This window comes from Echinococcus granulosus, assembly GCF_000524195.1.
Source record: "Echinococcus granulosus chromosome Unknown EG_S00050, whole genome shotgun sequence".
NCBI classification, from domain to species: domain Eukaryota; kingdom Metazoa; phylum Platyhelminthes; class Cestoda; order Cyclophyllidea; family Taeniidae; genus Echinococcus; species Echinococcus granulosus.
In genome coordinates this window covers 329,056-356,763 of record NW_020170430.1, presented here as the reverse complement: position 1 = coordinate 356,763, position 27,708 = coordinate 329,056, and the positions used below count along the sequence as shown (strand labels likewise).

The 27,708-nt window shown below is 39.7% G+C and overlaps 4 protein-coding genes across 4 annotated transcripts in view; 2 read left to right on the top strand and 2 right to left on the bottom strand. All coding sequences in view use genetic code 11, as the record gives it.

Moving 5' to 3' along the window:
- The window catches only part of EGR_06069 (hypothetical protein), a gene marked incomplete at both ends in the record, with an annotated part of 4,427 nt that extends 3,849 nt beyond the window's left edge, over window positions 1-578 (bottom strand). Inside the window, one exon of the mRNA XM_024495318.1 lies at window positions 491-578. Within this exon, the coding sequence (XP_024350273.1) occupies window positions 491-578 (88 nt within the window). The remainder of the gene's footprint in view (window positions 1-490) is intronic.
- A 286-nt stretch (window positions 579-864) lies between these two features.
- EGR_06068 (hypothetical protein) lies at window positions 865-11,957 on the top strand (the record flags this gene model as incomplete). The annotated part of the gene is made up of 4 exons (XM_024495317.1): window positions 865-1,428; window positions 5,119-5,215; window positions 6,354-6,480; window positions 11,903-11,957. 4 exons carry the CDS (start codon window positions 865-867, stop codon window positions 11,955-11,957), a joined length of 843 nt encoding a protein of 280 aa, XP_024350272.1.
- Window positions 11,958-20,914: 8,957 nt separating this feature from the next.
- EGR_06067 (Pre-mRNA-splicing factor SLU7) lies at window positions 20,915-23,221 on the bottom strand (the record flags this gene model as incomplete). The annotated part of the gene is made up of 3 exons (XM_024495316.1): window positions 20,915-21,589; window positions 21,865-22,485; window positions 22,562-23,221. 3 exons carry the CDS (start codon window positions 23,219-23,221, stop codon window positions 20,915-20,917), a joined length of 1,956 nt encoding a protein of 651 aa, XP_024350271.1.
- Window positions 23,222-23,864: 643 nt separating this feature from the next.
- On the top strand, window positions 23,865-27,587 carry EGR_06066 (Transcriptional adapter 2-beta; the record flags this gene model as incomplete). Its single annotated transcript, XM_024495315.1, has 9 exons — window positions 23,865-23,948; window positions 24,333-24,392; window positions 24,425-24,528; window positions 24,596-24,873; window positions 24,942-25,335; window positions 25,719-25,798; window positions 25,840-25,911; window positions 26,059-26,326; window positions 27,491-27,587. 9 exons carry the CDS (start codon window positions 23,865-23,867, stop codon window positions 27,585-27,587), a joined length of 1,437 nt encoding a protein of 478 aa, XP_024350270.1.
- Between the last annotated feature and the right edge of the window lie 121 nt (window positions 27,588-27,708).

The window sequence follows — 27,708 nt, the reverse complement described above, 5'->3', positions numbered from 1 at the left end:
CAATCGTAGGTAAGTAAATTACTTTATTTGTTCATGTATTTTTTAATATTTCTAAAATACATAATGATCAAGGACTACTACAGTTAAAATAAATGTCAAGATTGTTTTTAACATTAATTGAACAAGGAACTATTATTCAATCCAACTACGGTGCAACTGTGGCTGGTTATGGAGCCCTATTTTGATCACAGAACACACTTTGTAATTATATCGCTTCTCCTAACATGAGCTCTCTTTTATGATGTTGTATTATAAAGGAGGTTCCGAGGTAAAGTGGCCTATAATTTGTTTAAGCAAGAGTGTAAGGATAAGTTTGACTAGAAAGTGAATGTGAAGAAAGCCGTTTAATGCTCGCAATAATGAGCAGAACTTTTGCTCATTATAAAAACCTCACTATGACTTTCGAAGATATAAATTCATAAATGAACTCGGAGCCTGCCAGTGCCTTAGTGAAGTCTAGTAGGATTATGTGAAAATCCATGGTTCATACAATTATATTGTTGCGCATTAGTGTAAGCAAAGTTGAATTTGTACAGAAAACGTTCTACATATTCGAAGATATCCTGAAACATCGCCATGGAGGAAGTGATTGGCCTCCTCCCATCCGGCCAATTGGAGGCCTGTTTCTGCACGCATTGCCAAAGTTTCACATCAGGGTGAGCGAGGTTGTGCATGCGTTCACCTAGGTATCACTTTGAAAGATTGCACTGGCCTACTGTCCATTCGCTGCGTTTCAACCTAGGCCATTTTTGGGAGAGACAATTCACTGGGCTGTGCTGCATACGTAGGCGACACTTATATCCCCGCTAGACCATTATTGTGCGCCAACCTCCAACCACTTGGTTGTGCTGAACCAATCGGAACATGTCCTTCCCCTTAAAGCCTTCAGCTAGCAAATCTGGTCGACTCACGCGTCAGGCCAACGTTACCAGTGGGGGATCACATTCACATGATATCCCATCAACGTCAGATTCATTCCTTCAATCGTTGAATCCACGCAGCACTCTCTTACTTCGCGCAGAGCTACCCAAGCCTATGTCGCGATTGCCAGAAATTCGGCTTGATGATGGGTCAGGCGGGAGCGGAGGCAAGGTGCAGGTGGGACAGGTGAAACCGCAAAAGTCTTGCGAGTCATACGACTCAGCAGCCAGTGGAATGAGTTGGAGCAGTTCACAGAGCACAGTTGCGGTCGGAGGGGGATATTGCAATTCAACCTCCGTTTCCGGCAATCCCTCCTTCACCAGCTATGAGGAAGACGAGGAGCCCCTGCAAAGTCACCCGCAGCAATCGATTGTCCAGATCCCTTCCACTCCTAGTGCGCTGCATAGGACACAGTACTCTCCGCGACACGATAATGCACAACATAGGATGGGACATCCCTTTAGAACAAATTACAGCTTCGAGGAAGTACACATCACTTCTGAGCAGGTACACGAGCAGACCAGAGAAAACAAAACTTCTGAAGAAAGGACCGAAGCCATAGAATCTCCGAGAGAAAAAGCAGATGAATTTTTCGACTCTGTGTTTGATAAACAAGAAAAAGAAGTAAGAGTCGTTAACTCATCTGGGCTAATTAACACAGCACCCAATCCTCTGTTAAATTCTGATGATCGTATCAGTTCTGATTACTGACAGTGACTTCACGAAAAAAGGGACCTCCTTGGATGCAACTTATGGTTTACGAATTGATGCTTTAAAAGTTATCGCAAAGATCCTTTGGAACTCATGGAATAAATAATTGCAAACCATGATTAAACGGGAGAAGTATCGAGTTTCCTCCGTTTGGTAGGGAATATGAATTTTTTTATCCACGTGAAGTACGAATTCATTCCCTTGTTTTAAAAGTGCAAAATCAATTTTGGTTCTTATTTGTAAAAAATTGTTTGATTCTTGTTGAGATACCTCTTGAATCCTTTACTACAATTAACACACAAATTGTTCATCTCCCGTTGATTTGCATTTGCTATTCGCTATCGCAAGTCTTGCAGATCCTTCTTCGTAAGGTTAACACTTACACATGCTTGGGCATTCGATGCCAATGTGATAAGAGTGACCGAGCGTATTTCTTTTAAAAAGCAAAGAAGTCTAAAAATCAGCCTCTTCACTTAACCATCCTCGATACTTTTGCGGTGCTGTGTAGATCCACCAAGACTTCTAAAATGTGGGAATAGCTATCGAGCCTCTCCCTTAAATTACATTAATTTCCTTTTTTGAATCAGTTTACTCGGCTTAATCAGGATCACACCTACCAAGCTTAAGGGCGCTGTTTTAACCACTGCATCTCTCACAATAGACATTGCATTGGTTGTATTCGAAACTAATTACGTCAACAGATAACAAAGAATCGCACTTACGTTAAATTGTAATCCACCAAAGTCGGCGGTATAAACTTGTAATGAGTGCCTGACCCAACAAATCTGCAAAAACCTTAACGAAGGGCCCAGGGCAGTTGGAGATGACGATAAGAAAATTGGTAGAAATGTGCGCACTTTTATAACCACACGATCATAAATCCTGGATGTACCTTTAGTTAAATCCAGGGGGTGATTGTGGTGTCAAGTGGTTAATAATTTAACAGATTGCACTCGGCCGCAAGTGTCACGTTCATAAGGAGAAGTAAATAAGAGGTACAAACTGAAGCACATAAATAAGTAGATCCAAATTTCAATGATAGGTTTCTGGGTCATCACATCACGGCTCATCAGTTAAGAAGACGATAGGAAATCTAAAAAAGTTCACTGACCTACTTTTCTGGAATAATAAATAGTATAGAAAAGGATTTGCAAAATTCTACACTTTGCTGCACATTGCTCCAAGATAAAAACTGCTACACACATTTTCTTGCTACAAATCACACTTTACCTTTTACTTTTTCCTTGTTTACAAAATAGCGTTGAGAATTACTTGTCTGCATGAAATTATACAGCAGCAGACGTGGTACAAAGAACAAATTTAATGGCAGCGGAAGTCAGGCCATAAAATGAATCAGATTGAAGTGTTCTGGAAGCCTAGATGTATTAAGTGACAGGATGTCGCTTTCTTTAATGCCAGAAAAGTATGGTTTTCCCACAAGGGAATGTAAAAGTTTCAATGAAATTAGGATTTACCAAATTATACTTAAGTGGATGACAAAACGAATTATATAGGTACGACGGCAGTTTATACACTCTGCGTATTTTTTATTAAACGAACCGATTATTTGTATCTAAACACCGAAATGTAAGAATAACGAATGAAAACTATGGGTTTGAATTAAAGCACACTGCTTGCCGCCCTACGCCTTGAACTTAACAAAAAATGTGCTAGATGAATTTTCGGCCTTTTATAAAGCAGAGGTGTTTTAAATATGATATGAATATCAATCTTGACGCAGGTGTTATGGCCCTCCCCCAGAAATGTCCCTTATTTTTCACTGCACAATCCAGGTGCTCCGCATGAGAGTGATCGAGCTAGGACGCACGACTACTTTCAAATAACCCCCTCATTTACCTCTCATTAGTGCTGCATTCCATTGTGAGATACTATTTTTGTATCTTTAGCTATTACATATAAGCAAGGTCGTGTAAATAAGCAGTTTTTCTTTACAAGGCTGCCTCTCTTTACGGTTAACCCCTTACTCTTCTCCCATTAAAGGGTTTTGCACAACCCTGAAATTCTTCTTAGTCCACAGAACATTTCAATGTTATCAGTATTTTTATTTGATGTCATAAATTTAGCTTCCAATTTTCATGATTGTCAATACCTTCCACTCCATGGTGTGTTCAGGAAATGCGTCTGTAATAAATGGATAACCTGGTGAATTTACACTTATTATGCTTCATAAACCATTCTGATAGAATTAGCATCTATTTGATTACACTTCCAATGAGTTTAGCAAGTTTTAAAATCTACCAGCTCTACCAAATCCATTCTAGAGCCGATTACGGCAGATCTCGCGATAGCATTAAGGTGAAAAACATTTCAATGATCTCTAGTGGAAGAAGCCGATAACTTTAGGGAATCAGCAAGAACCTAACGGATGTACTCATGCAAACATCAGTCGCACCAACGATAATGAAACGCTTCTCAATCTCTAATGGGCGAAGAAGGGGTCTATAGAACATCGACAATTGTATACTTTTTAGTTTGCTATTGAAGATGCCTTGTCTTTTATCAAATGATTCTAACTTATAAAAACATCACTCGAATACTTGAACACTTCTTACCCTTGATTATGAGCATCAGCTATCATCATTTGACAGAGAAATGATCTAGCGTAAGCCTGATCGCTTTAAACCTCTGGACAGTTGCAACCCACTTGGTTATTCTTTCATCCACTGCAATGCATCTTTTACTTCTAGATTAAGCATTCATCTCGAAGCAACTGTAACCACTTTCGTTCGTACAAAATGTGGTCGCTCATAGTTACAAGAACAATGCAAAATTCAAAAATTGCACAGGCCAAAATTAATGTAAATCTTCACAAAATTACAATATTAGGACTTTACGATCCCCACGAATCTGTAGTATAATATTATTTACTAAAAAAAGATCTTACGATGCCCACGTCTTCGTATCTTAGGCCGGAAATGAACTGATTTATCTTACAAGCAGTTGGACACCAGGTCCACTGGTTTGATTCTTCACGACCTTTTGTTATTTTCTTAAAACTTAATATTGAGTTTTGAATTAAAAGAATTGAATGGTACATATCCCACGCACATCCCAACAATTTTTGCACGGAGGGAGTTCAACCTAAACGAGCAAAATGAGATTCATGCAGACACGTAGCGTACTTCCCGACCGATCAGTTGGTGTGGTTGGCAAGCTTTCGCCAAAATGGGGGAACGTTTCGCCATACTTCTCAAAGTGATGAGATGTACGACATCCTCCCTGCATGACAAGCATGTAGAAAATAATCTGACAATGGACTTAAACCCTTGATCACCTGTTAATGTCAGTCTCTTGCAAATAGTAACGATTATTTCATTCAAATGACAGTATACAATTATGTATTTTCCTCTTCATTTCCTAACTCTTTATTTCATTTACCTACTTATTTAAATTTTTTAGCGGTGCATTCGTTATGCTAAACTTTCTCAAGAATGTTAATGTCCGGATTTATTAATTACCATGTAGCCCGCCGAAAAAGGTGAATCATCCATAGCACCACGAGGCAGTGCGAAGAAGAAGTCCTTCAGGCGGTTTTGGAAACTAGCCTACAGAGCCATTCGAAGTGAGGCGAGCAACAGGGATGTACGTTACGTATTCTGCTTTTTAGTGACTGCTCTTATCCTAAATGCTGCAACTCCTTGCTGTGGCTATGCCGAAATGCTTTGCTAATCCAATGTAGTTCCATTAGTTTCCAAAACTCACAGTTAAGCATAAAATTTACGGTGTCCAATTTGTTGTCCAATGTTCTATATTTAATCAGACAAGATATTTTAAAATTACTTATTTACTAAAACAGCAGATTTGTTTATGGGAGATAAATTCACAGTTTATGCTATCTGCCTCACAAAATCTATTTTCAAAGAAGTTGAATAAGTTTGGAAGAAAAAATGGATGGATGACGCTCTTGGTCGGAGGATTGTTTTTGGGTCACACAAAATCATAGGAAGGGTAAAGAGTCTGGGCTGCGGTGGTTAATTCTAGCTTGAGATTCTGGCAGAGGGCGTATTAACGAGAGTTTTGCATTCTGAAACGTTCATTCTCTATGTTGCCTTTCCACAAAAAAAACACATTTAATCATGCCTTACCTTTTTTGAATGAAGGGAAATTCTAAATTTGGATCGCCAAGGAAGAAAAGTGGGAGCGAAGAAACAGAAGGTAATAAAAAACCCCTTGTAGCTGATCATTGCTTTAACATCATTGTAAAGCGAATATTTAACCACAAAAGTGAATATTGTTGAAATATTTGAACAATTTTTCTCAACCAAAGGAGGTCGCTAAAGTTGGGTGTAGTTTGTGTTAAATACATTGTAAAAGATTTGAATGAGATGCTTGTTATAGCCTAATAAAAGTGAAAAGGTCGCTAATCATCTGTTGACTTGTCATGTGGTCGCACTTAAGGCGTCGGGAACGCATTTCAAACAAGACGCACTTATACAAGACAATAGTTTTAGGGTAACCTATGCCGTTGACATTTATTCTACCTAATGCTTGTAGCATCTGAGCTCCTGGGCACAAGTACGGGCAAAAAAGCGTTGGCAGTCATTTCCCTTTTTTTTCCTTCTATCGCTGCACAGTTTTAGATCCTTCGGGAAATTAGTCAAAGAAAAAACTAAATTTTCAAGCGTCAGAATGCTCCGTTAGCGAACTACTTATCAAAAAGCAGAGGTAAAAAGTTGTTGCCATGTTTTTTGCTTCGTTAGGTGAAATTGATCCCGTCTACCAACTTCTGAAGTCGGCCGCAACTCAACGACACCTCTCCGCAAAAAATTCCACCTCCTCTGACCACGGTGGGCACACGGGACAGCCACCGCGACTCAGCTCAAGTGGGTTTGCCTTAACTTTTGAAGAATCAGATAGTGAAAGGGAAAAAATAGGATGCTTTTACTTTTTGGACTGTAGGCTTTAAGCATTCTAATAAGTCATTTAAAATATTTATTTATTAAAGACTTATTCTTCAAAGCTTCCGCCTGCATTCTCCAGCTGTTCCTCGCATAGCCATAATCCAAAAGAACTTTGAGAAAACAGCCAAAGTTAACTTTTAATGGGGTTGTAACAGCGGACTTTTCAGTTTTTGTTCTGCATCCGAACCATTTGTTTAAATGGAGCTGAAACTAGCCTAGCCAAACCCTGGCTTGCGATTAGACGAATAGATGGCGCTCATCTGAAGGTGATATGCATCTGTGCGGGTCATCGTAAATGCAATCGCTTCCCAATCTAAAAGGAGATCGCTTAAAATATTCTAACGATTTCACCATTGGGAAAAAATGTTTTTAAATAAATTACAATATGAGTTAATTTCCATATAATACATAGATAATTATGTCAGTGATTGTAAAGTAGCATGAAAGCAAATTCGTTTTCAGTACTAATCTGATATCTGTGTGTTCCACGCAAACATGTAATACATCGTACCCAAATTCCTTCGAAAATGTCTAGTTCGTTGTTTGTGATGCATCAAACACGACAGCATGACTAACCGGTACCGTTCCTTGAATTCCGAAAGGCTGGATTATTCACGCACTTTACAGACCGGTTCTCCAATTATATACCAGCATTATACTTAGATAAATCCAAATGCCATCCCTTCTTCAATGCCCTAAAGCTGAGTTACTTTAGATTATATTAACGGGTTTGACATGACTTGGTTTAACGTGTGCGCACTGCCATTCGACATGAAGGTAGCATTTCTTTTCTGCTCAAGATCGCCAGCAATGATAATACTCATTGAAACACACAATTGACTTTTCGCTGTATATCTGTAGAATGCGTAGAGGAGTCCAAGTCGTTCCTAAATCCAAATTTTGTTCTAATTTAAAATATTGCTGGAGCACATTCAACGGCAAAGACTGTAATAAATGAATTTATTTATCACTTAATCGTCATTGTCAGCTTTCTTTTACACTCAAGTTAAACAGCCGTTGAGGAGCAAATGAGTTAAAACGCGTTTTTTAAATAAATGACCTGAACGAGAGTGTGCACCATGTCAAAAACGGGGAAAACGTTGGGGCGGCTCTAAAATTACAGAAGGTAACTGTAGGCGGTTTATCTTAACACAATGCCTATGTTGGTTTGAACCAACGAAATGAATCGCTGTGCCTATAATAAAATTTAATCCTAGAAATCAAACAATATTTTTTACAGTTATATGCCTGTTACTTACGCTACCTCCTTGTATTGTAGGCAGTCGAGCGAGTTCTACAACTCAAAAGGAACAATCTCCGTAATATTCCCTATAATGCTGGTGAAGTAGGGAACGCATGATTGGTAACGCGTACATGATGAAATCACTTTCGTAACCGCATTAATTGTGAACATAAAACACTTATTTTTGTTAAAGGTAACAACGCCAACAACAATATCAACAACTAAACGCTACATCCTCTCAGCTGTGAATACTACCCTCTATGTCAATAAACAACTTCATTTTGTACATGCTCACTCTTCCTTGCGGATAATAACTAGCTCTCAAAAACAAATTCAGACTATTTATATCACGAGCTCATTAGTCCGACTTCACATCGAAATTGTTTGCCTAATACGCAGCATGGAAGTTACAACGATTACTTACCTTATCCAGGCCCGTAGCCCACCTAACGTAAATCTTCATTTGTCAATGGCCTTTATTTTGACATTCGCGTCATTTATGTCATTTGCAGCTAGCAAATTTGACCATTATTAATTTCGAGTCGTAAAATCGACTGCATCAGTCTGCTTCAAATATGTCACTTCTTCAAAATGGCAAAAGTTGTTTGTCTGTTGACGAAAAGGCTGCAGTACCAGTAACAGTTTACAAGGATAGACTAAATCTGATTTAACGGATCTTCGGCAAAGGGCTCTTGGTCCTATTCCGATGTATGGGCAAACTGGTCGTGAATACCTCTCATCTTTAAAATCATGTTTATTGTAATTTTGATTTAACTTAAATGGTTGCAGTTAACATTTTTAAGCACTGAATTCATTTTGCTTTAGCCATGGCGACAGCTGTGCCACTGCGTTAAAGATAAAAACGACTTACCTTTACTTGAATACAGTCGAAAAGGCTGTAAAAGTTTCACGACTGCCTAAAATTTTGCAGCAGTCATGAAACACCATTTAGATTATTTCTTTACGTGTGGAAGTAGATTTTGGCTTAGAAATTATCACTGAGTTCTTTACTTCTCTTTAATGATAGCAAATTGAATAATTTTGCCAGTTCGACCTTAAAAATTGCAGGTGATTCATCAACATTGCTTTTTATCAGTTTTTAAAGGACTGTTTGCTTGCCTTTCTTAAAGTGATAAACAGTTGTGGAAGTTTACAAACGATGATACAATTTTTGAGCTATAACGACTAGAATGTTGGTAGTTTCTATAATATCTGTTAGCTTTTCCCCCAATCTACAAGTAATTGGTTTGCGCTTCATTGTTTTTTAAGCACTGGTGCTGTGTTGCTGAAGCTGGAGGCTTCGGAGCGGTTGTACTGCGAGTAAATTACCCTGTCACTGAAGGTAATATAACAACGCATTTTAATGGACAGTTGGGCTTCGTTGGCGTAGTTAAAGCTTTATTGCTTTTGAAGCTGCATTTGCCTCGTTCCCCACAAATTAAAGCATGGGGTATTGGTACCTGCAAACTCCAGTGGCGTCTGCTAACAAGACAGCAAGGATTTCATTCTTCTAAACCTATTTCCCAGGTTTCTTCTGTATTTTCCACCTCTTTGAAATTGCCTTGTTGGTTAAATAATGTGCCCCCTTTTTGGCCACAATTATTTACATTATCTCGTCAGATAAATACCTGACATTGAAAATCTCTTTGTTCTCCTCAGCTTTTATATTAGTATCCGAGGTAAACACATTGATAAGTGGTTGTATGAATGGATGGAGCTCTGTATGAAAGTTCCTTCTTAAGCTAAAGCAGTTTATCTTAGGACCGAGAGCCTGTTTAGCAGGCCCCATTAATGGTGTGAATGGTGTAATTAGCAACTGCGCCTGGCCAATATAGCATAAATTGTGTTTGTTCAGCGGCCAACAGCAAAGTGAATATCGGAATGCGATTTTGGGCAAGAATTAAATGCAACATTCCTAAATAAATCAAGTTATTTGTGAATAATGCAACAGCGAAGTTATTGTGCAAAGTAATTTCACATAGAAAGCACTTGTGTACAAGGTTTATTAACGGTATTGAGGAAACCAGGAGTTATGACGTCTGGCTGCCATTAGAAATGAGCACCGGCATTTGGACACTCACAGTAGTTCATACCAATGGTGACCTAAGACAACACCTAATTTGTTACATATGAGTCGACAAAGAGCCTTTTCAATTTAAATTTTGAGAAATGGCACTAAATTAGCTTAATTTTTAACCACAGGAAAGGGGCTTTGGTTTTGACCAATGTTGCAAAACTGTTGTTTCATTTTGAGGCAGCCTTCACGCTACCCATAGACGCCAGTGTAAAACGACGTTTTCAATCTGAAAAAGTGTTGCGTTGCTTTGTAATAAAATCATAAAATTATTGCTTTACTTCTAATACCTTGATGCATGATATGAAAGCTAAATCCAGAAGTCTGTCATTTTTCCTAAAAAATTGTAAAAATATATCTTGTGTTTGAAGTTTCGCAATATCGCTGCCTTATCTGAATGTTACTGGGAATAGGCAGAACGCATACAAGAATATGAAGAATACGAGCACTAAGACTTATGCAAAATCGGCATACAAAAGAGGATTTTATCAATTGATTATCTCTTTCTGTTATTCTTTGCCTAGTATGAATAAAATGTTTTACTGATCACAATAATTACCGCATTCATGGAGTTAAAGGTCGACATCTACTCCCGGCTTTTTGTGTTCAAAAAACATGGAGGCCAGCCACTCATGCGCGTTTGTTTCAAGAGTGCGTTCGCAGTCATTTGATTCTTTGCAACTATGCTATTACACAATGCTGTGATTTAGTTGGAATCACTTGTATGCATTGAAGGGCTTCACTTTTCCAATCTCACCTTCTGTTTCTTTCTTATTTTGTTCTTTAAAAATTTTCCCAACATTCCAACTTACCAATACTGGGCGCAAGTCAACGTAGTTTTGAATGTGTGCACAAAAATAGAATTTCAAAATCACATTTTGAGAAGGCATCTTGCTCAAAGCGGGAATGACTGTAAAAACGGCATCACACGCCAATGTCAAAATTGATTTTTTGCTCCGCGGGAAATCTTTGATAATTTTTGACTTTGGAATGAGAGGCAAAAATCTCATCAAAGAAGGTTTCGTCTTATCGCATAGCCTTTTGACTTGTGAGCACCCGTTTTTTGGGTTCATATTTTTCTTTGCTTTCAAAATGAACAAACTGACCAAAAAGTGCTTCAAAATTAACGCGATTTTGATCTGGCGAGGTTTCAAACTTCCATTCGTAAGACCAAAGTCGCATGTACACTTTATCGCGTGTGAACGTCGTCTCTGCGCCTCAGACTGCCAATCCACTTGATTCTGCGCTGCCTGACTGGTATTTGTCCAAGGAAAAATGGAAGGCAATTTAGGTAGCAAAAGACAATCACCAAAGTCTTATTAAATGCTTACATTTAACTGGAAGTTAATATGTTTAGTTTGCCATTCGCTATATGGGATAAGCACAATCCAGGTCTCAGACATCTATTTATGTATCTTCTGCTCCTGTTTTGGGGAATTTTTACACTGATGAAATACGTCACATAATTGACGGGTGGGTATAAACTACTTGTGCATTTACCTAAGTAAGTGTCACTTCCAAGTAGAAGGATTATTTACATATTTTGGGTTAAAGATGTGTTTCTTTAACAAGTGAATTGTTTTGCTTTTGTCAGTGGGTGGTCATATGCGATGTTTCACTGCCTAAAATATCGTTTCAGGGCATCTGCTCATTTTTTTCAAAATCGTTGACAGGAAACAGACAAGACGCAAGGTTGAGAGTAGATGCTTTATACAGTCTTGCTAAGCATAATTTCATTATCACCTAGGTGAAGTGCATCCACAACAATTAATCATTTAAGGCATTGCTAAACACTAAAATGAATTCAGGTATAGGTGTGTCGAAGTTGGCACTTTTGGTGCGTGTAGAAGCAAGATTTTAAAACTTATCTGTTAATGTGATGTTGGACAAAACAAATACTAACATTTCTTGCCCCTTATCCATTAAAATTTAACATGAATACGTTCAAAAGTGCCTTGATGTTAACTTCTAAAATATGTTGTTACTTAAAGCCCCCACTGCGCATAGAAGGTTCTCACCTCTGTTTAATAGTGACGGGCTGGAGGGCGAATTGACTCCTCATATGACTGCAGCAGGGTTCGCTTAGCTTGTGGGCGGTGTAAGACGAGTACTATCAAGACACCTCACTCTCATACAGTGATAAATGTTTTTAATCATCACTAGATTTCCATCATGCTTAAAAATACTGTACAATGCTATTGCTACTAGTGAAATTATTTGTCAATCAAACGATCATAATGAGCGCAGTTTGTTGGAATCTCTGCTTTTGCTGCAAGGATTATTTATTGGATGTAGTTCTTATTTGTAGTATAGACGAATGCATGCATATTCTCAGTATTTCCCCATTCTCTATTGTAAGAGGGTCCGATTTGCTTACCATTCCTGCAGTGGACAGGATTGCCATGTTACCGACTTAGCTTTTTTATGGTAGCATTTCCTTGCCTCGATCATAAGATGGGATTTCTCGCTAATCCACCGTGCTTAGACTACACAATTCATGACGGATTTTCCAATCATATTCATTACCCTAATCCCTCGTTTCCGTGAAAACATGCATAGGTTAAATGCAAGACCCTAATAAGGTGCTTAGTTTATATAACACAGTTTGGCATGAAAAATTCCACAATCAACAATGCAGCGTAACTCATAAATGAACATATCAATTCAGTAACCCTAAGCAAGTGTTAGCACTACACAATTCTTATTTTTTAGGGATCCTTCTCCTTCATTTGAAATTATGCTGATCGCTCTTTTTCCTCAATTTAAATGTCGCATTTTGGCCTCCAGACCAGGCATTACGAATGGCTGTATTTATACCTAGCGAAAAGGTCAACACACGTAATCGCACAAACTTCCAGCAATCAGGTCGTTTGAGATTGACTTATGAAGTCAAAGGAAGGTATTTTTCCTATGTCCGAAGCTTATGTAATCAGATAATTTGCTCTCCTTAATAAACGCACTAAAGGTAGATCGTGTGGTACTATTACATAAAGGACTGCTTTTGTCAAAAAGGCCCTTGTATCGTCAAGTCCTCGATTGCCTATTCAACTAGTAATGCTATTGGGCTCAATTAGATCCCGTGCTAGAGTGCAGTGTCTCACTTACGTTACCAAAGGTACATAATTTTCCCTTAATTACTGACGATGAGGAAACAAATCAAAATGCTTTCGGGGTCGCTTTTCATTGGGGCACGGTTACTGAGGCGCAGATTCTAGCATATTAAGGTAGCGACCTAAACGGAACTAATCTTGACCTGCTATACAACATCGGCCGTTCGTTTGTTTATGAGGCCTGAAATTTACTGATTGGTGCCATCATCGTATCCTGCGCAAATTATGAGCCTAACATAGTAACCTGGTTAATCTTTCCTCGTCGGTTGATGTACTGCATAAACGTTCAAAGAGCTTTAATTCATCATAATTTCATTCGGTGCTGCCTTTGATTGTAGCAGTCAAAAAAATGCTAATAACCTTATTAAGGCCTCCGTGAAGGGAATGTCTTTTTGACATTCTGTATAGGGGAAATAAATTTATTTTCATGATTGTACTAGGCGAATGCATTTTTACCCTATGGGTGAATACATGAGCAGCGAGATGCATTTGCTACTAGCTTTAATACTTCAATGGTTTTGCTGCTTCATTTGGTTTAATAATTTTGTCAACTTTTTGGAAAATTTCATTCTAAAAACACATATTCTTTAAGAACTTGTGATTGTCTAGGCTCAGCGCAAAAGACAGATTGTCGTTACAAATGCTAACCCTATTTCACTTGAAGATGCAGGAAGTCGTATCAACGATCACATTGTGGGTCTGATCCCCCATAAAAGCTTCTAAGCGATCAATCGTGACAGCCTCTGGGCGTGAGTGGTACTATTAAATGTCTACGCCCATTTTTTTGCAAAAGGTCTGCAAATTTATTTACTTCCTACTAAAATTGGTGTCGTTTTCCATGGCTTAAGTTACGCCTCTCAGGTTTACAATAGTGTAATCCCCTGAGTAAATGATGCATTCCTGTAATTTTTCTTATGAAAGCGGAATGAAACAATAGCGGTGTAATGAAAGGAAGACGGCGGCACAACGGTGGGAATTGTGTACATTTACATGGAATCACTGAAATTACTCCCCATGTGTTCGGAGTGACATTAATGCAACCATTTATGTGCTGAAGAATCACTACCTATGGGGATAGACCACCAACTGGGTTACATTCCTCTGTTTTCCATGCGCGTACGCTCATCTACTATTTGCACCATAAAATCTAGACGTGAAACACAGAGACACAAATGTGGCTTTTACTTAGTGCCAGCATTTCGATTTATGGGATTAGATGATAGGTCGTTTCATCTACGTCGGCGCTGCTGTCAGTTTGAAAACAGGAACACTAGACGGTCAGATGTAGGTCCCGTTTCACAGTCAAACTCTAGCATTGCAACTGAAGTTTTTGTATTTTTACCTATTAGCTCATAACTTATTGAGTGGTAAACTATGAGCCCTGATTACTTTGAATAAAAATATAAATATTAATCCGGGAATAGTAGGCATACTTTTGCCTAACAGCTACTCCTTGAGTTATAAAATAACATAGCTGGAGTTTTAGATGGACTTATGCTCATAGCAAATTAAATGACATTAACGAATGGATTGCCCTCTGTATGTTCTAAATATGTCTTCAAGTATTCATTAGAATACGGGGGACCTGGCACAATTCGGGTGATATGACCCACTAATAGTATCGGCTATTCGCAGCCTCTCCGTTAACGCCTTCCATGGTGTGCTCGGGTACCCATTTAGACAGGACAACTTCGATGTTTATGCGTGTGCCTCGTGTTTGCTTAAAGCCTCGTAGTGAGCGTAAACGTAAAAAGTTTGTAACGACTTTTTAAGTTTGCAGAGATTTTTTCACATGTTGTCGACTGCAAATCTTTTTGAAGGAAGCACTAGACCTACAGTAGTAATTTTTATGCAAATCTGGAATGAAACTTGCAAACCCCTGACTATTTTTAAAACCTTGCACAAGGAATGATCAATTTTTAATGAAGTATAACATTCGCACAAGTTGTAAAATCCACTTACGCATATGTCTCGTTTTCTGCATCGCAAATGGGGAAAATAATTTCGGCCCCATACAACAGTTTGAATCGGATGATTATTTTCCGAAATAATCACCCCTATTTCCGATTACCCTTATTGTAAAAATATACCCATAATTCTAATCAACAGAATTCAAAAGCCTATTGTGCCGTAACACAAATGTTTACAGTTTTCGCTGCAGCATATAGTTAGTTTTTTAATAAATGTCTTGAAGGTATCAACAACCCCAGAACAATATTCTGTCTCGATACTTCAGAGCTAGGCTTTTCGCGCCGAACTACCGATTGTCACATCGCTTTCATTTTCGCCTGACCGATCAAAGTCACGTGGATAGAGATTGGGAATTTACTAATTATTACCATGGGGCTGTCACCCTCACACTCCACTACCCTAGTACTCCGTCACAGCCACCAGCAGGAGTGCCCGCATACGCCTTACCGCAGGTGCATTAGAGTGTCGGAAATATGGGTCTCTACCAGGACCCCAGCAGAGTCCATGTTATTTATTCAACTACGTTTTGATGCGATGCAAGTCAGCATTTTAAACTGTTTCATTTCATTTCAAGATCTCAGTAGAGTGTTACGATTGGAAAATTGTGGTTAAGCAGTACCTCATTTCAACCATTTATTTTACATTTAGGTGTGCAGTGTGTACTGTTATTGAGAAAGAATACATTACTACATTAGCTCACCGAGAATTAGTCTGTCGGCTACAAGATTAGTGGAGCCTATCATTTAAAGTGCATTATCGATATGGTTCAGTCATGAGATTAAACTACAGCCCCACACATTCAATTTTAATTACCAAATTTCCGACGACAAAACCGGAAATTATTTGACCATAATACTAACGGCTATTGCATCTCCTTAGGGCATAATTGGCAGATTATTTCAAAAATATAGAGTTGGCTCTAGTTCACGGAAAAGTTATGTTTTGACTTACCAAAATGAGTACTCCTTCATCTTGTACACTTACACTTCACCAGTCGTGGCGTTCCGTCTAATAGCAATTCGTATCAAAACGAATTAGTTGAAATGTCAAATCCAAAAGGTAATGAATGAAGCTTTAATGAAAACACAAAAAATTGTTAAAATGACACCAAAGTAAGGATGTTTAGATTCCCATCATCAAATTTCACTTTATGAAAGTCTCCTGCACCAATTCTGCAATAAATTGACTACGAAGGCTAGTTTTGAATTAAAAAATGGAAACATATTAAGCTTTCGCAACAATTGATGTCTTTTGGCATACACTTGTAATTTTTAGTGGTCCTTCTTAGTTGTGCTTCTAGCTTATAGAAGGGGGTCTATGCAATCATATGCCTTACCATCATTCAATCAGTGTCATGAAGTACAATCGGAAGGCACTGTATCTTCGTAAAAAAATGCATCTGACCAACAGACATTGAAGATTGTGAACACCCACCAAATTTAATCGTAGTTTAACTGCCAATTCATTGTTGTTTTTTTCAATCACATTTGTTTATTTCTTTTATACCAGTACTTGATCAACAGTTATTATTAAGCTCTCTGGGTCTTCGCTGAAGTTGTAGGGAAGAATATATACTACTAATGCAAAGAAGAGTAGAGAGGCTGTCAGCGTGGCTTGAAGGCTTAGCCAAAAATGAAAGCACAGTCTGAGGATACCGAAGTGTCCACGTGATTAAATCCAATTCAAAAAGATATCTAATCACTACACTTGTAAATAGTGACCTTCCCCTTTATATTTCATCAATGATGTGGCCTAGAAATTCAGTAGTGGGGGCGAGTTCAGTTTTACATTCAACATTTGTGTAGGAGCACCGATTTAACGTCGTTTTATGTATTCTTACCGTTAACAGAAATTGTGTGGTGTTATTCAAGATACTACCACACATCTATAAGATGTGTCCTTTTGCTTTCAAGAAGCAATGAAAATTATTGAATAAGCAAAAACAGTGGCAAAGCTACGATCAACACTTATCCCATTTTTTCCTTTTAAAGTGATGGGAATCCTCCGATAAATCCTGTGAATTGACATTCTTTTGGAAAAAGTGGCATTTTATGATCGTTTTGTGTCTATCACTTTGGAGCATTGCTTCGTGAATCTCTTCAGACTAGGGATTGCAGAAAGCATTACATTTTGCCATAATAATTCAACAACTGATACCGAAATTGGTCTATGCAAAGGTCTGGCGATAACTGCATTAAACCCTCAAAATTCAACCAAAATGGTTGTTTAGCCTTAAGAAGCACTACTGAATAATCGGCAGAAAATTGGGTTCAAGTGCAATAGTGTGGTCATACTAAACCATGTTTAAACTCTCTTTTATTTCAAGCAAATGAGTATAGTTATGAAATGTTGAGGTAAATTATGAATAATTAAAGGGCTTTTCATCAATCCTTCATCTAATAACACCAGTGGGCCACTTCGGACTCTCTATAATTTCTTTAATGAATAGCACATTGTGAAACACCTGATAATATCGTTAAAAATTGGGATTGAATAGCTCAATTTATCATCAGCATATTATGAGGACGCATTCTTTTTCCATGACATTAAGTCCCCATTTTGCAGCAGAGATTTCAGAATAGGGGCTATTTTCTCAGTTATTTTCAATTTTGGATCTAGTTTACTACCGTTATTAGGCCCCATTTCAATCGCAGAATTTTATTTTCTTCTGTAGTTTAATATTTAAAACACCCCCAAGATCGATTTTTTCCAAAGAGGTATGAAGCACACCGATCGGAAACATTTTCATCATTTTGCGGCATTGCTTCAGTTAACTTGTGGGAATATTTAAAAACGGAATGCACACTGGACCATCAATCATTCTTCATCGAGTTTAGAAAGTTCACTTTTCACCCCAAGTTGAACGTTAAATTTTTATCTTCTTAGTGATTGCCAAAAAAAGTGAGTTTCACTTAGAATAACGAAGTGAACTTAATATAAATGTGTAATGGTAACAACAATTATAACTAGGTAGACAAAAAGCTCCCCATAAAGCCAATGCTTAACAGCAAAAAAACAATCAGTATAGCGCCCAAGAAGCCATGCCATTTTCCCTTCCCTTCAAAGCGTAGCACAAACACTCCCCCACGGAAACTTTGAGTCTCCGAATCTCGGACGCCCCAGTGCACCACTTCCAGTTCATTTCTATGGCCAGAAGAATCTAATCCATTAGGGATCGTAAAATACACATAAATGTAAAAGCATCCAGAGCGTAAAAAGTCGGAAGCAGAAGAAACGGATTATTCCGATTCGGAATCATCCAGTAGTATTGTGCCGTGCGACATTATACATTTGGTAGCATTGTAAATCTGTGCGAAAATCTTTTATGCTAAACATTAGATATGAGCCGGTGATGCGCAAATATTATCATGCAAGTGTGACATTGTAGTGTTTTTCGAGCACCAGAAGAATATACTACTGTAATTTTAGGTATTTCCTTTTCTTGATACATTTTTCTAAAGGAAAAAGGGAAAATTTTATTAAGAGTATCCGTATAAATAAATGCACCTTATGGAACCATCGCAGACTTAGTTAACTCCGTTTTCGGGATATCTTAGTTTAATTCTAAGGTCAGTTAAAATGAATAATAAAGTCATCAAAACGATGATTTTAGGTCCATTTGCTTTTCATTCAAACAATTTTCTAAGGCAACACTAATATGTTGCAAATGTATAAAGGTAATGCAAGGGAGCCGATGTAACTCGTGGCAGATATGTGTCCGAAATAACTACCTGATGACCTCCCACAACTGTGGGGCTGGGGTGGCAAAGTAGGATATACTGATATATCCGTTGAAGCTGGAAAGGTGGCAAAGGCGTTCAACTCCTAGATACTTTCATAATGGTATTTGTGGGTTTATAAATTATCATCTACTCGGCTCTATGATATCTAAATGGAAATGTAGGGCAGCTTCAAACCCAATAACATTTTAGCTGATTTCAGCGGCCTAATGCTCCTAAGCCAGTACATATCAGGCTACTTTGGGAATTTTTTCAAAAAAAGATTTACTTTTAAAATCGAGACTATAGCTGTGACTAAGAGCGCTCTATTCACTTCAAATTTTACGCTTGATGCAAGTTTCGTCAATTGACACTGCATTCTCATCCTAGATTTTCTCGACAACCATTCACGGCTCATTCAAGAACAAGTTGGACGTGCTCCTCCTAGTGTTTCAAAATCTTGCTCTTCTTGTCACCGGCAGTCTCATCATTCTGTCCATCACATTTTTCTACCACTTCGGTCGGGCTGTTACTTGTCCGCTATCAGATGAACAGTGCTTTCTAGTTTGGTTAAAATTTCCTTTTTAAAAATGGTATTTTTGATATCTCGGCTTCTATTTTCTCGTAGTCAAGGTGCTCTGTGATTGATTAGTGGGCTTTCATTCATTTAGATTGCGAGGCCATTTCTTATTCGACTTATTTATCTCATATTTTCCTTCCATTGCAGCTGTTCACAGAAGCCCTTTTAATGCTATGCGATCAATGATTGCTTGAATCATGGGTGTATATCGCTTCCGTGTTGCTGGAAATCAGCAAGAACAGCCATTGGATCCCTACGAAGGCTTGATAAAAACAAGTTTTGTATTCTCTGTTCTCAATTAATGTAAAGAAGAATGTTCACTGTTCTTTTACCCCCAGAGTACTGTTTCATGGTCTTCAATAGGTTTCTCCTCAGTCATTTGGTATCCAAACTACACAGGACGGCCACATTCTGCAGGTGGATGAAAACTCGCAACTACCATCCTCGAAAATCCCATCTGCGGAAGTCTTGCAGCTCCGGTTCGGGTTTCCCCTGTCCTCGCTCGCTTAAGTACATCACTTCATCACCCTCAAAATGACAACGTGCACGTGAGTATCAATTTATTCGGTACTTCCAATTACAAGCCTTGTTCATCTCATTGATGGTTTTGTATAAAAAACGCAACCGAGTAAGGGCATCCAAGCCATCAAACACCAAATTTAGAGCTGTGACGGTGTTGCTAGCTTGTGTACCTAAATATGCGTACTCAAGGTAGTGCTTAAATGTCACAAGGCCATTTAATACAATATATCCATTTCAGAAGTTTTACCTCAATTTGTAAGTAGAAGGGCATTTATCAAAGTTCACAGTACGATTTCACAGCCTTAAAGGTAGGCTGTTTCTATCGGTAGTGAAGAAAGAGTCCTTTGTCTCGTTACGTCGCTCATTCACTTTCAATAAATTTTCGCCTACCGGCGCCATGATTGGAAATGTCAACAATAGACCATCATACAATCGCCAATGAGTAAATATGACACTGCCTTATTTTCACGCTGCATGCCAGCGCTTCTTTACTCAAGCATCATTCCAAACGTATGTCAATATGGAAATGAAATCATTCTCAAAACATGGCTTGCGAAAATACGGTGTAAAAAAGACTCGGCATTGCATTACAGCACCCAAAAGAAGTTGTGGAATCATTCTTCGTTAGACACTCGTACGATTCGTGGGACAGATCGCACCCAGCCTCGTTGATAGCCCCACCTGTTCCGAAGCCGCCAGTGCCAACTCATAAGTAACTCAAGAAATATCCGCCAACGGCACTACAGTTGGTCACGACCAGTTATTTGTGGGTAAAACAACTCTTGTACATTCATCTCGAAAGACCACTCCCAACTCGAAAGCCCCCATACTGATAGCGCAGCCATATGGTGCCCACTGCCTCAAGAACATGGAAATTGATAGCCCCTCTACTTCACTTATGTTCACGAAACTTGGCCACCTGCAGATTTTACACTGCCCACCACTTCCCATGTTAAAAAATTATATATGCATATTCCAAGTCCATTTTCCCACAGAACAACAGTGCTGTGAATAACTGTTCCATAGCAATGACTACCAAGAATAATTTAGCTGCTAAATTACAAGAACTGAATACGCGGAGGATATCATTCATAAAATGAAGAGAAATAGAGCATTTACAAATGGTGGTAAAAATACATCGCTAGTCTTTGAAATGAGACATAGGATCATTGGGATTTTGCCGCAGTCTATAGTAAGCCTCCATTTCTTCCTGCGTGGGAATATGTGCGTCATTGGCAGATAAGGAATGGTAGGGTCGCTTACGTTCATCCAGTGCCAAAAGCTTATCAACTTCCCTCAATCGCTTCTTCTCCTTTTCCATCTCCGCCTGAATACGCTTTTCCCGAGCTACCTCTTCGTCTTCCGACTCACTGCTACAACTGCTAGCAGAACTAGAACTATGCGAGACGGAACTGCTCCTCTTCCCTCGCTTTTTGCCTCGCTTGGACTTGTTCTTCTTTTTGTTCTTCCGCTTTTTCGCACGTCGTTCGCGACGTTCTTTAGACCGAGCGAAATCCATTTCTCGTTGGCGTGCTTGTTCAGCAAATTCTTCTTCGTCCTCCCTGTCAGAAGACTTTGAAGTTTCGTCTCCTTCGACCGTGTTGGAAAGAGGCAAAAGAGGTGCTAGCACACTAGAGCCTGTCTGAGCCTCAGCAGGCACTTCCGGAAGATCTGTTGTAGATGTATTCGAGTTGCCGGGATTGGCCAAACCAGTACCCGCCTTGCCCTTGTCCCCAGTGCAGTAGGACTCTTTGATCAGAGAATGGCAGCACCGGTAACCCCACTGACCAGCGTACCAATATGAGCCCCAAACCGACTGAATAAATGAACGAAATAAAACTCAGGGGATGAAATTAACTTCAGTACTTGCTTGCGACAAGAAGTACAAATATAAAATGGTACTAACAATATGATGATTGATGTTGGTATTGGATTCTTAAACTAAATAGGCATTCAAGGTGACGCACGTCACTAAAGCAGTACACATTGAGTTTACAGCTGGCCTGCTTTCATGACTAAACTATCATGACAAAAAAACAGCAGGATTAGTGATTTGAAAACTAAAATACAAAACATTCTAAGAGGACTTACTTTATGATTTTTCAAGAAAACGTCCTCTTCATAACGGGACTTTACAGTGACCTTCTCAGATCCTTTAAGAACGCGACCAGTGGGTGTATACTCTGCATAGCTTTCCCATTGCCCCAAGAGCAAGTCTCTTGGCGGTGCTTCTAAATGCTCACGACCTCCGTAACGTTCCAAGATCTCCTCACGAACCGCTGAGTGAGCCTGCTCCTTAGCCATTGAAACTTTCTTCGCCAGCAACTCAAGGCGTGTTGGGTCAGCTTGTAGATGTAAATCAAGGCCGAGCTTATTTTGCATTTCCCAAACGAAAACCTGCCTCTGCAACATGGCAGGTGCGTCGCCGTCATTTCGTATGTAGTTGTCTCCAGCAAATGGAACTTCTGATTCCGATTTGCCTGAATTCTCAAATGGGTTTTCGCGCATGGAGCGAGTCTTCGGATCATAGTAAGCACTATTAGGATCAAGGTTGTAAAGATACTTTGCCGTATCTTCACGAATACGCAAATTCCGAATGGATTGGCGCTGCTTGCTATCGAATTTCTGTCCCGGCATATCAAGTTCTTCACCGTAGCGGTCATCATCACCTTCTTCGTCATCCAAATTAGGTCCCGACGAAGATCCCATTTCCTGCCAAAGTAGGTACATATGCATGTCAAGACATCAAAAAAATCATCCAGGACAAAAGCACCTTAAATATACTCACCTGACCCTCACTTTTCGAAGCCGCAGCAGCTAACTTCTCCTCTATTTTTTTGGCTTTTACGATTTTTCTAGCCTCTTCAAAGCGCTGGAACTCAGCTATAAAACGCTGATGTTCACGTGGATCATAGCCATTCCATCTGTCACGCTTCGCGTCGTATCCCAGTTTTATGTCATCCTGTTCTATATCGTCAGGAGCTATATCCAGTCCCGTATATTTAGCGCCAACCTTTCTTGGACGCTCTAGACAATTCTTTCGATCGTGCGTAATGGCTCCACAATTTTCACAAGCCCCATCACGAAAACTCTTTGCACGTGGAGCGCCAAGCGGCACACCTCTCTTGTACCACTTATTTAGCGCTGCGGAACCTTTATCTGTACCCGAAAGGGCCTCCCTTTTCTCCTCATCTTGCATGCGCTGATGCTTTAACGTAGGTTTCAACGACCCATAGTACCAAGGAGCTTGCATTATGTACTGTGGAATGTGAGGATTTATGTCACGCCCTTCTTCATCCTTCATTGCGGGCATAACAGCCAGTTTACGGGCCTCCTCTATTTCCTTCATCTTCTTAAAGTCTTCCTTCGTTTTCTTTTTGCCATCTTCAGATTCCTGGTCACCAAACTTGCGCAAAACCGACGGCGGAAAATTGGGAACGAAAGACATAAGACGGCAAAAATTCAGAATGCCTCGAAATATGTGTTCAAATATGTTCAGACAAAAGCTCCAACTTTGCTAGATTATTTTATCTTGTACGTCAATGAAACGCTTCTACGCAAGGACAGAGGTATACTTCAATTGTTTGCAAATGGGTTAAGGTAACACCTCAAGCCAATTCCCCATCGCTGACACTATCTGGGAGCACAAATGTCGTCTTCGCCATTGAAGCAAAAGAAAATGGTTAAGAAAAATAGTGCTAATTAATTAACCGAAAATCCCTGCAAATATTTGTTACAGCACATAGTGCTCTTACATACACATTTAAAATGCCTTGGATATTTTGAAAATATTTCAGAATACGTACCCTGCATCTGGGTTACCACGAGGCTTTTGTGACCCAATATATTACTAAGGAATGCACAATCCTACAACTTCGTATATGTGAGCTGCATTTGCATGACACGTTAACTAACTCTCGGTTTTGGAAAAGGGGGATTTAGAGGCTTCGCCATAATTCAGCCTCGATTCCAGACCCTGTTTGTAATCCCTAGGCCCTAGTGTACGTAAACCATATATTTGCTACCCGAGTATTCTCCTATCTCCAAACATTTCTCGGGGAGCTACATAAGAACTACTGGCATGCTCTCATATGGACTGCCAATATGACCACGAGGCCAAGCTGATAAATGACGGCAAGGCATGTTATTTTATCATTCTACAAGCTGCAAAATTTGTTCCCTTGCGGAACACTTTTCAGTCAAACATATATCATTAGTTGTATCATTTTTACTTTCGGGACTAATTTCTGTATCAAAAGGTTTAGTGTTGCATCTGTACAATGTAGATTTATAGCTACTTGTAATATAACAATGCACTCCTTTAAAAACTATTCAGAGCATCATGTGATTGAAATTGCCATTTTATGAAGGTCAATGGGACTTTTGAAGTTGTGGCGGCCTAACCTAAAGGGTGTTCTGCGGTACGTAATGAAATGGCTGAGATCAGGTGTTTTTACTGTTTAAAGAAATTTCATCATTTATTTATCGATTGTTTTGACTGTAAAGGTGTGAAACTTTGCTTATTTGTAAGTCTACATCTTGCTGATGTAACATTTTAGTGTTTTTCTTGTGGTGTCGAAGCTGGTCATCACAAACGTTCTCACCGCTACAACGTTAAAGTATCCTCTATCTAAGAAACGCATTGTTTTAGTTTACGCAAGCCACTGAGGATGGCTCATGCATTATAAATGGATGGCCAGATGCCGAGGAACTTGAGTTGCTATACGCAATAGAGCAATATGGCTTAGGGAATTGGTAGGTGTTTGCTTGGCCATTTTCATTAGTCGAGGGAGGACATTTCGGACAAATGCTCCCATCGAAGCCCTCAAGACTGCTATGAACACTATGCTAGTTTCTATCTGCAAGGTCCTTTAGCTCCTACATTGTGTGGGCACACGTTTCAACCAAATTCGGTCAACGATCATACCTCCTTTTCACCACTGGTCGGACAAGAGAAGCCTGTCTTGTTAGAACCTGTAGAGCAGCAGCTTTTGGGCTATATGGTGCTGAGAGATGATTTTGAAAGAGATTATGACAACGATGCTGAGAGTTTACTTACAAGGCTAAATGTTCGCTCGGACTGCGATGATCTGGAAAATGGTATGTTGTTTTCATTACTTTCACTTAAAGTCATGATTTTCTTTTTGGTTACGCTTTTATGTTTTCAGCTTTGCATGTGGCGCATGTTAATATCTACACTCAGCGACTTCAGGAGCGGCAAAAACGCAAAGAAATCGGTCGATCACATGGCCTCATTTATCAGTTGTCAGCGTATTTAACTTATAAGGTACCCAGGCGACGACAGCAAAAACTTGAACCCAGACCTCCGCTGTCTCCACTGGCCCATCGCCACAAACTTACTCCGATTTCGCGAACAAATAGGAAGAAGCTCACACCTCAATCCAGTCCCGCTTCTCCGCCAGCCGGCAGTTGGTTGGCTGCGCCTTTCGCACTCCAGTCTTCTGGTCCCACTCGAGGAATTCCTCTTGTTGTGCCTGGCGTCATTTCACTGCCTCAAGAACAGTGTTGTTCATCATCAGATTTTGAGGACTATGACGCCTTGTAAGCTTAACTCGTGCACCATCGTTCATGTGTTATTTCCTTATAATGTATTATTTTCCTTTGAGTTTTTACGAGCGATGAATCTATTTTCCTTCAACTGTTGATTCGTCACATTATTACATCTTACAGTAGTTTTATGCTCTAAGCATTTTCACACCTTCTCCCATTTGCATCCTTCTTTTCCTGTTTGTTGTAAGCACTATTTAGTCGAATGTTTATTCATGATCTCCTTCAGTTGCTTACGATCAGAATATATGCTTAGTGGGTTTTTCTAAAAGTGCTCATTCATTTTACTACTATTTTTTATTCGCTGTAATCTCGCTTTTGTATTTCAAAATCTTTTCTCGACTCGTATGAAGTAACAGCTCTTTTGGCGATTGTAGTAATATCAATGAGAAACTCAAACCATTCCTCCGGTACTTCACACCCACGCAAGCGAAGGAGTTTCTGAGAAACTTGCATCGTAAGTCGAGAATTCCTCTTATCTTTCAACGAGTATTTTAGGTGAAGAAGTTTTGAAGCACGAGATTAAATATCTCTTCAATGTCCTTCAAAAGAGTGGTCATAGAACGTCAAGTAAGTTGTCTACTGTGGAGTCATATTGCTGTGAAAAAGGTAGAATTGTGAATAGTTGAATCGTTTCAAGTGTTCGTGTTCACATCTCTTGGAATTTGTCTGATTCTTTAATCCCAATCATGCAAGTGTTTTCAAATTGTCGTGCAGATTCGTCTCGAATCTCCTCCCCTCTTAAAGCGCCATCAGAATTACGAAGTCAAGTTTACGTCCCGGCACCATTGAATACCGAGCCGATACACCCACTGCTCTCCGGCCTCCCCGGTTTTGGTAGTGCCGCGCCGCTCTCGCCTCGGCGATCTATAACGGCCGCTCTCCGCTCCTCCACTGCAGCTGCTGCGGCCGCCGCCGCTGCAGCCGCTCACCGCAGCGCGCAGAGGCGGCGCCAACGTCGGAGACACGCCAGCTCCAAGCCTTGGTACGCTCGCACTCACCGACATCGCAAGTAATAGTGACATTTACATATCACACGTCCACTTCTCATATTTGCTTTCATAATCAGTCTCACTGGGGGCACTTGCTCCCGCTATTTGACAAACTGCACGCATTTTGACTGTATTTATCGTTTCGATGTACATATCGTCATTAAAGATAGAAACCTATTCTAAGATGTCTTTTTTCCCTTACATTTAGGAGTGTGCTTTTAGTAAGTCCTCTACCGTTACTGTTGGAGTTTCCTGCTCCCTTTAAACCTTTGCTGGCATTTGCAACACATTTTATGAATCTCATCTTCAATACTAGCACTGCGTAAACTCTGTGGCGCCTTCCCATCCAAGTCTCCACATAGTGCGATGCATTAATTTTACTTTTATGCTCTATTTTCTGATTAGCTTGATATTACCTTGGAGTATTTCCCCTCGTCTCATAAAATATCGATGTAGATCAACATGTAAGTGGTCGAGTGCGTCGTCCGATGCCTTTTAAGTTCCATTTTTACGTCACCGAGGAAACGAGAGACTTTTATACCTTACCGCTCTCGTTGAGGTCCTGTATTTGTTTCAATGTCCATCCATTGCCGTCCGACCGATACCACTTGCTCTTTTGTCTTAGCGACGCTTTCCATGTAGACGATGTGAAGCCAATGTTGTCTGAGGTGTAATGAATCCGATCAAGCTAGCATTGTCCTCTTTGATACAAGTAGCAGTGAGTGAAGTTAAGCCCTCGCGAGGGTCTTTGAAGTGGTAGAATGGAACTTTTCGCAGCTGTGACAACTTGTATTGTGATGGCTGATTCTTTGCACAGGCTGCCGTTTTGACTCGTTCTCTGCTGAAATGGATTTCTGTGTGACTGGCTGATTTCCAGCAGGTGTACGTGGATTTCAAGAAAATGTTTGTATAGTCTCTACAAGAGCGCGGTGTTGGAGCTTCTGCGTTTTCATCATAACCACGATCTTGGTTGCAATCATTTAGTTTGATTTTTGCTGCGTAGAAGGCCAATTGTAGTAGAAGTGAACAACTGATTAGAATCAATATTTGCCTTGGAAATGCTGTCGACAGATGATTAAAAAGCGGGGCTAGTGTGGGCCTGGAGTGGGATTGTGAAATCAAGCCGCGCGTCGGAGATGTGCCCCTCTGATCAGTAGGGGTCGGACTCAGGGAAATGGAGTAGCGAATCTGGTTTTCAGTTTACGCCAGCCGGATTGTTGCTTTGGTGTAAGGGAGTCGAACGCCAATGTATGAATTGCGGATCTGTTAAAGTTGATCTGCTATCGGCCATTGGAGTCCGTTTAGTCAGTTACTTAAAGTACTGTATGCAAGCAAGCTAGGAAAAGGTTAATTATGAGATTTGGCGCCAGTTTGC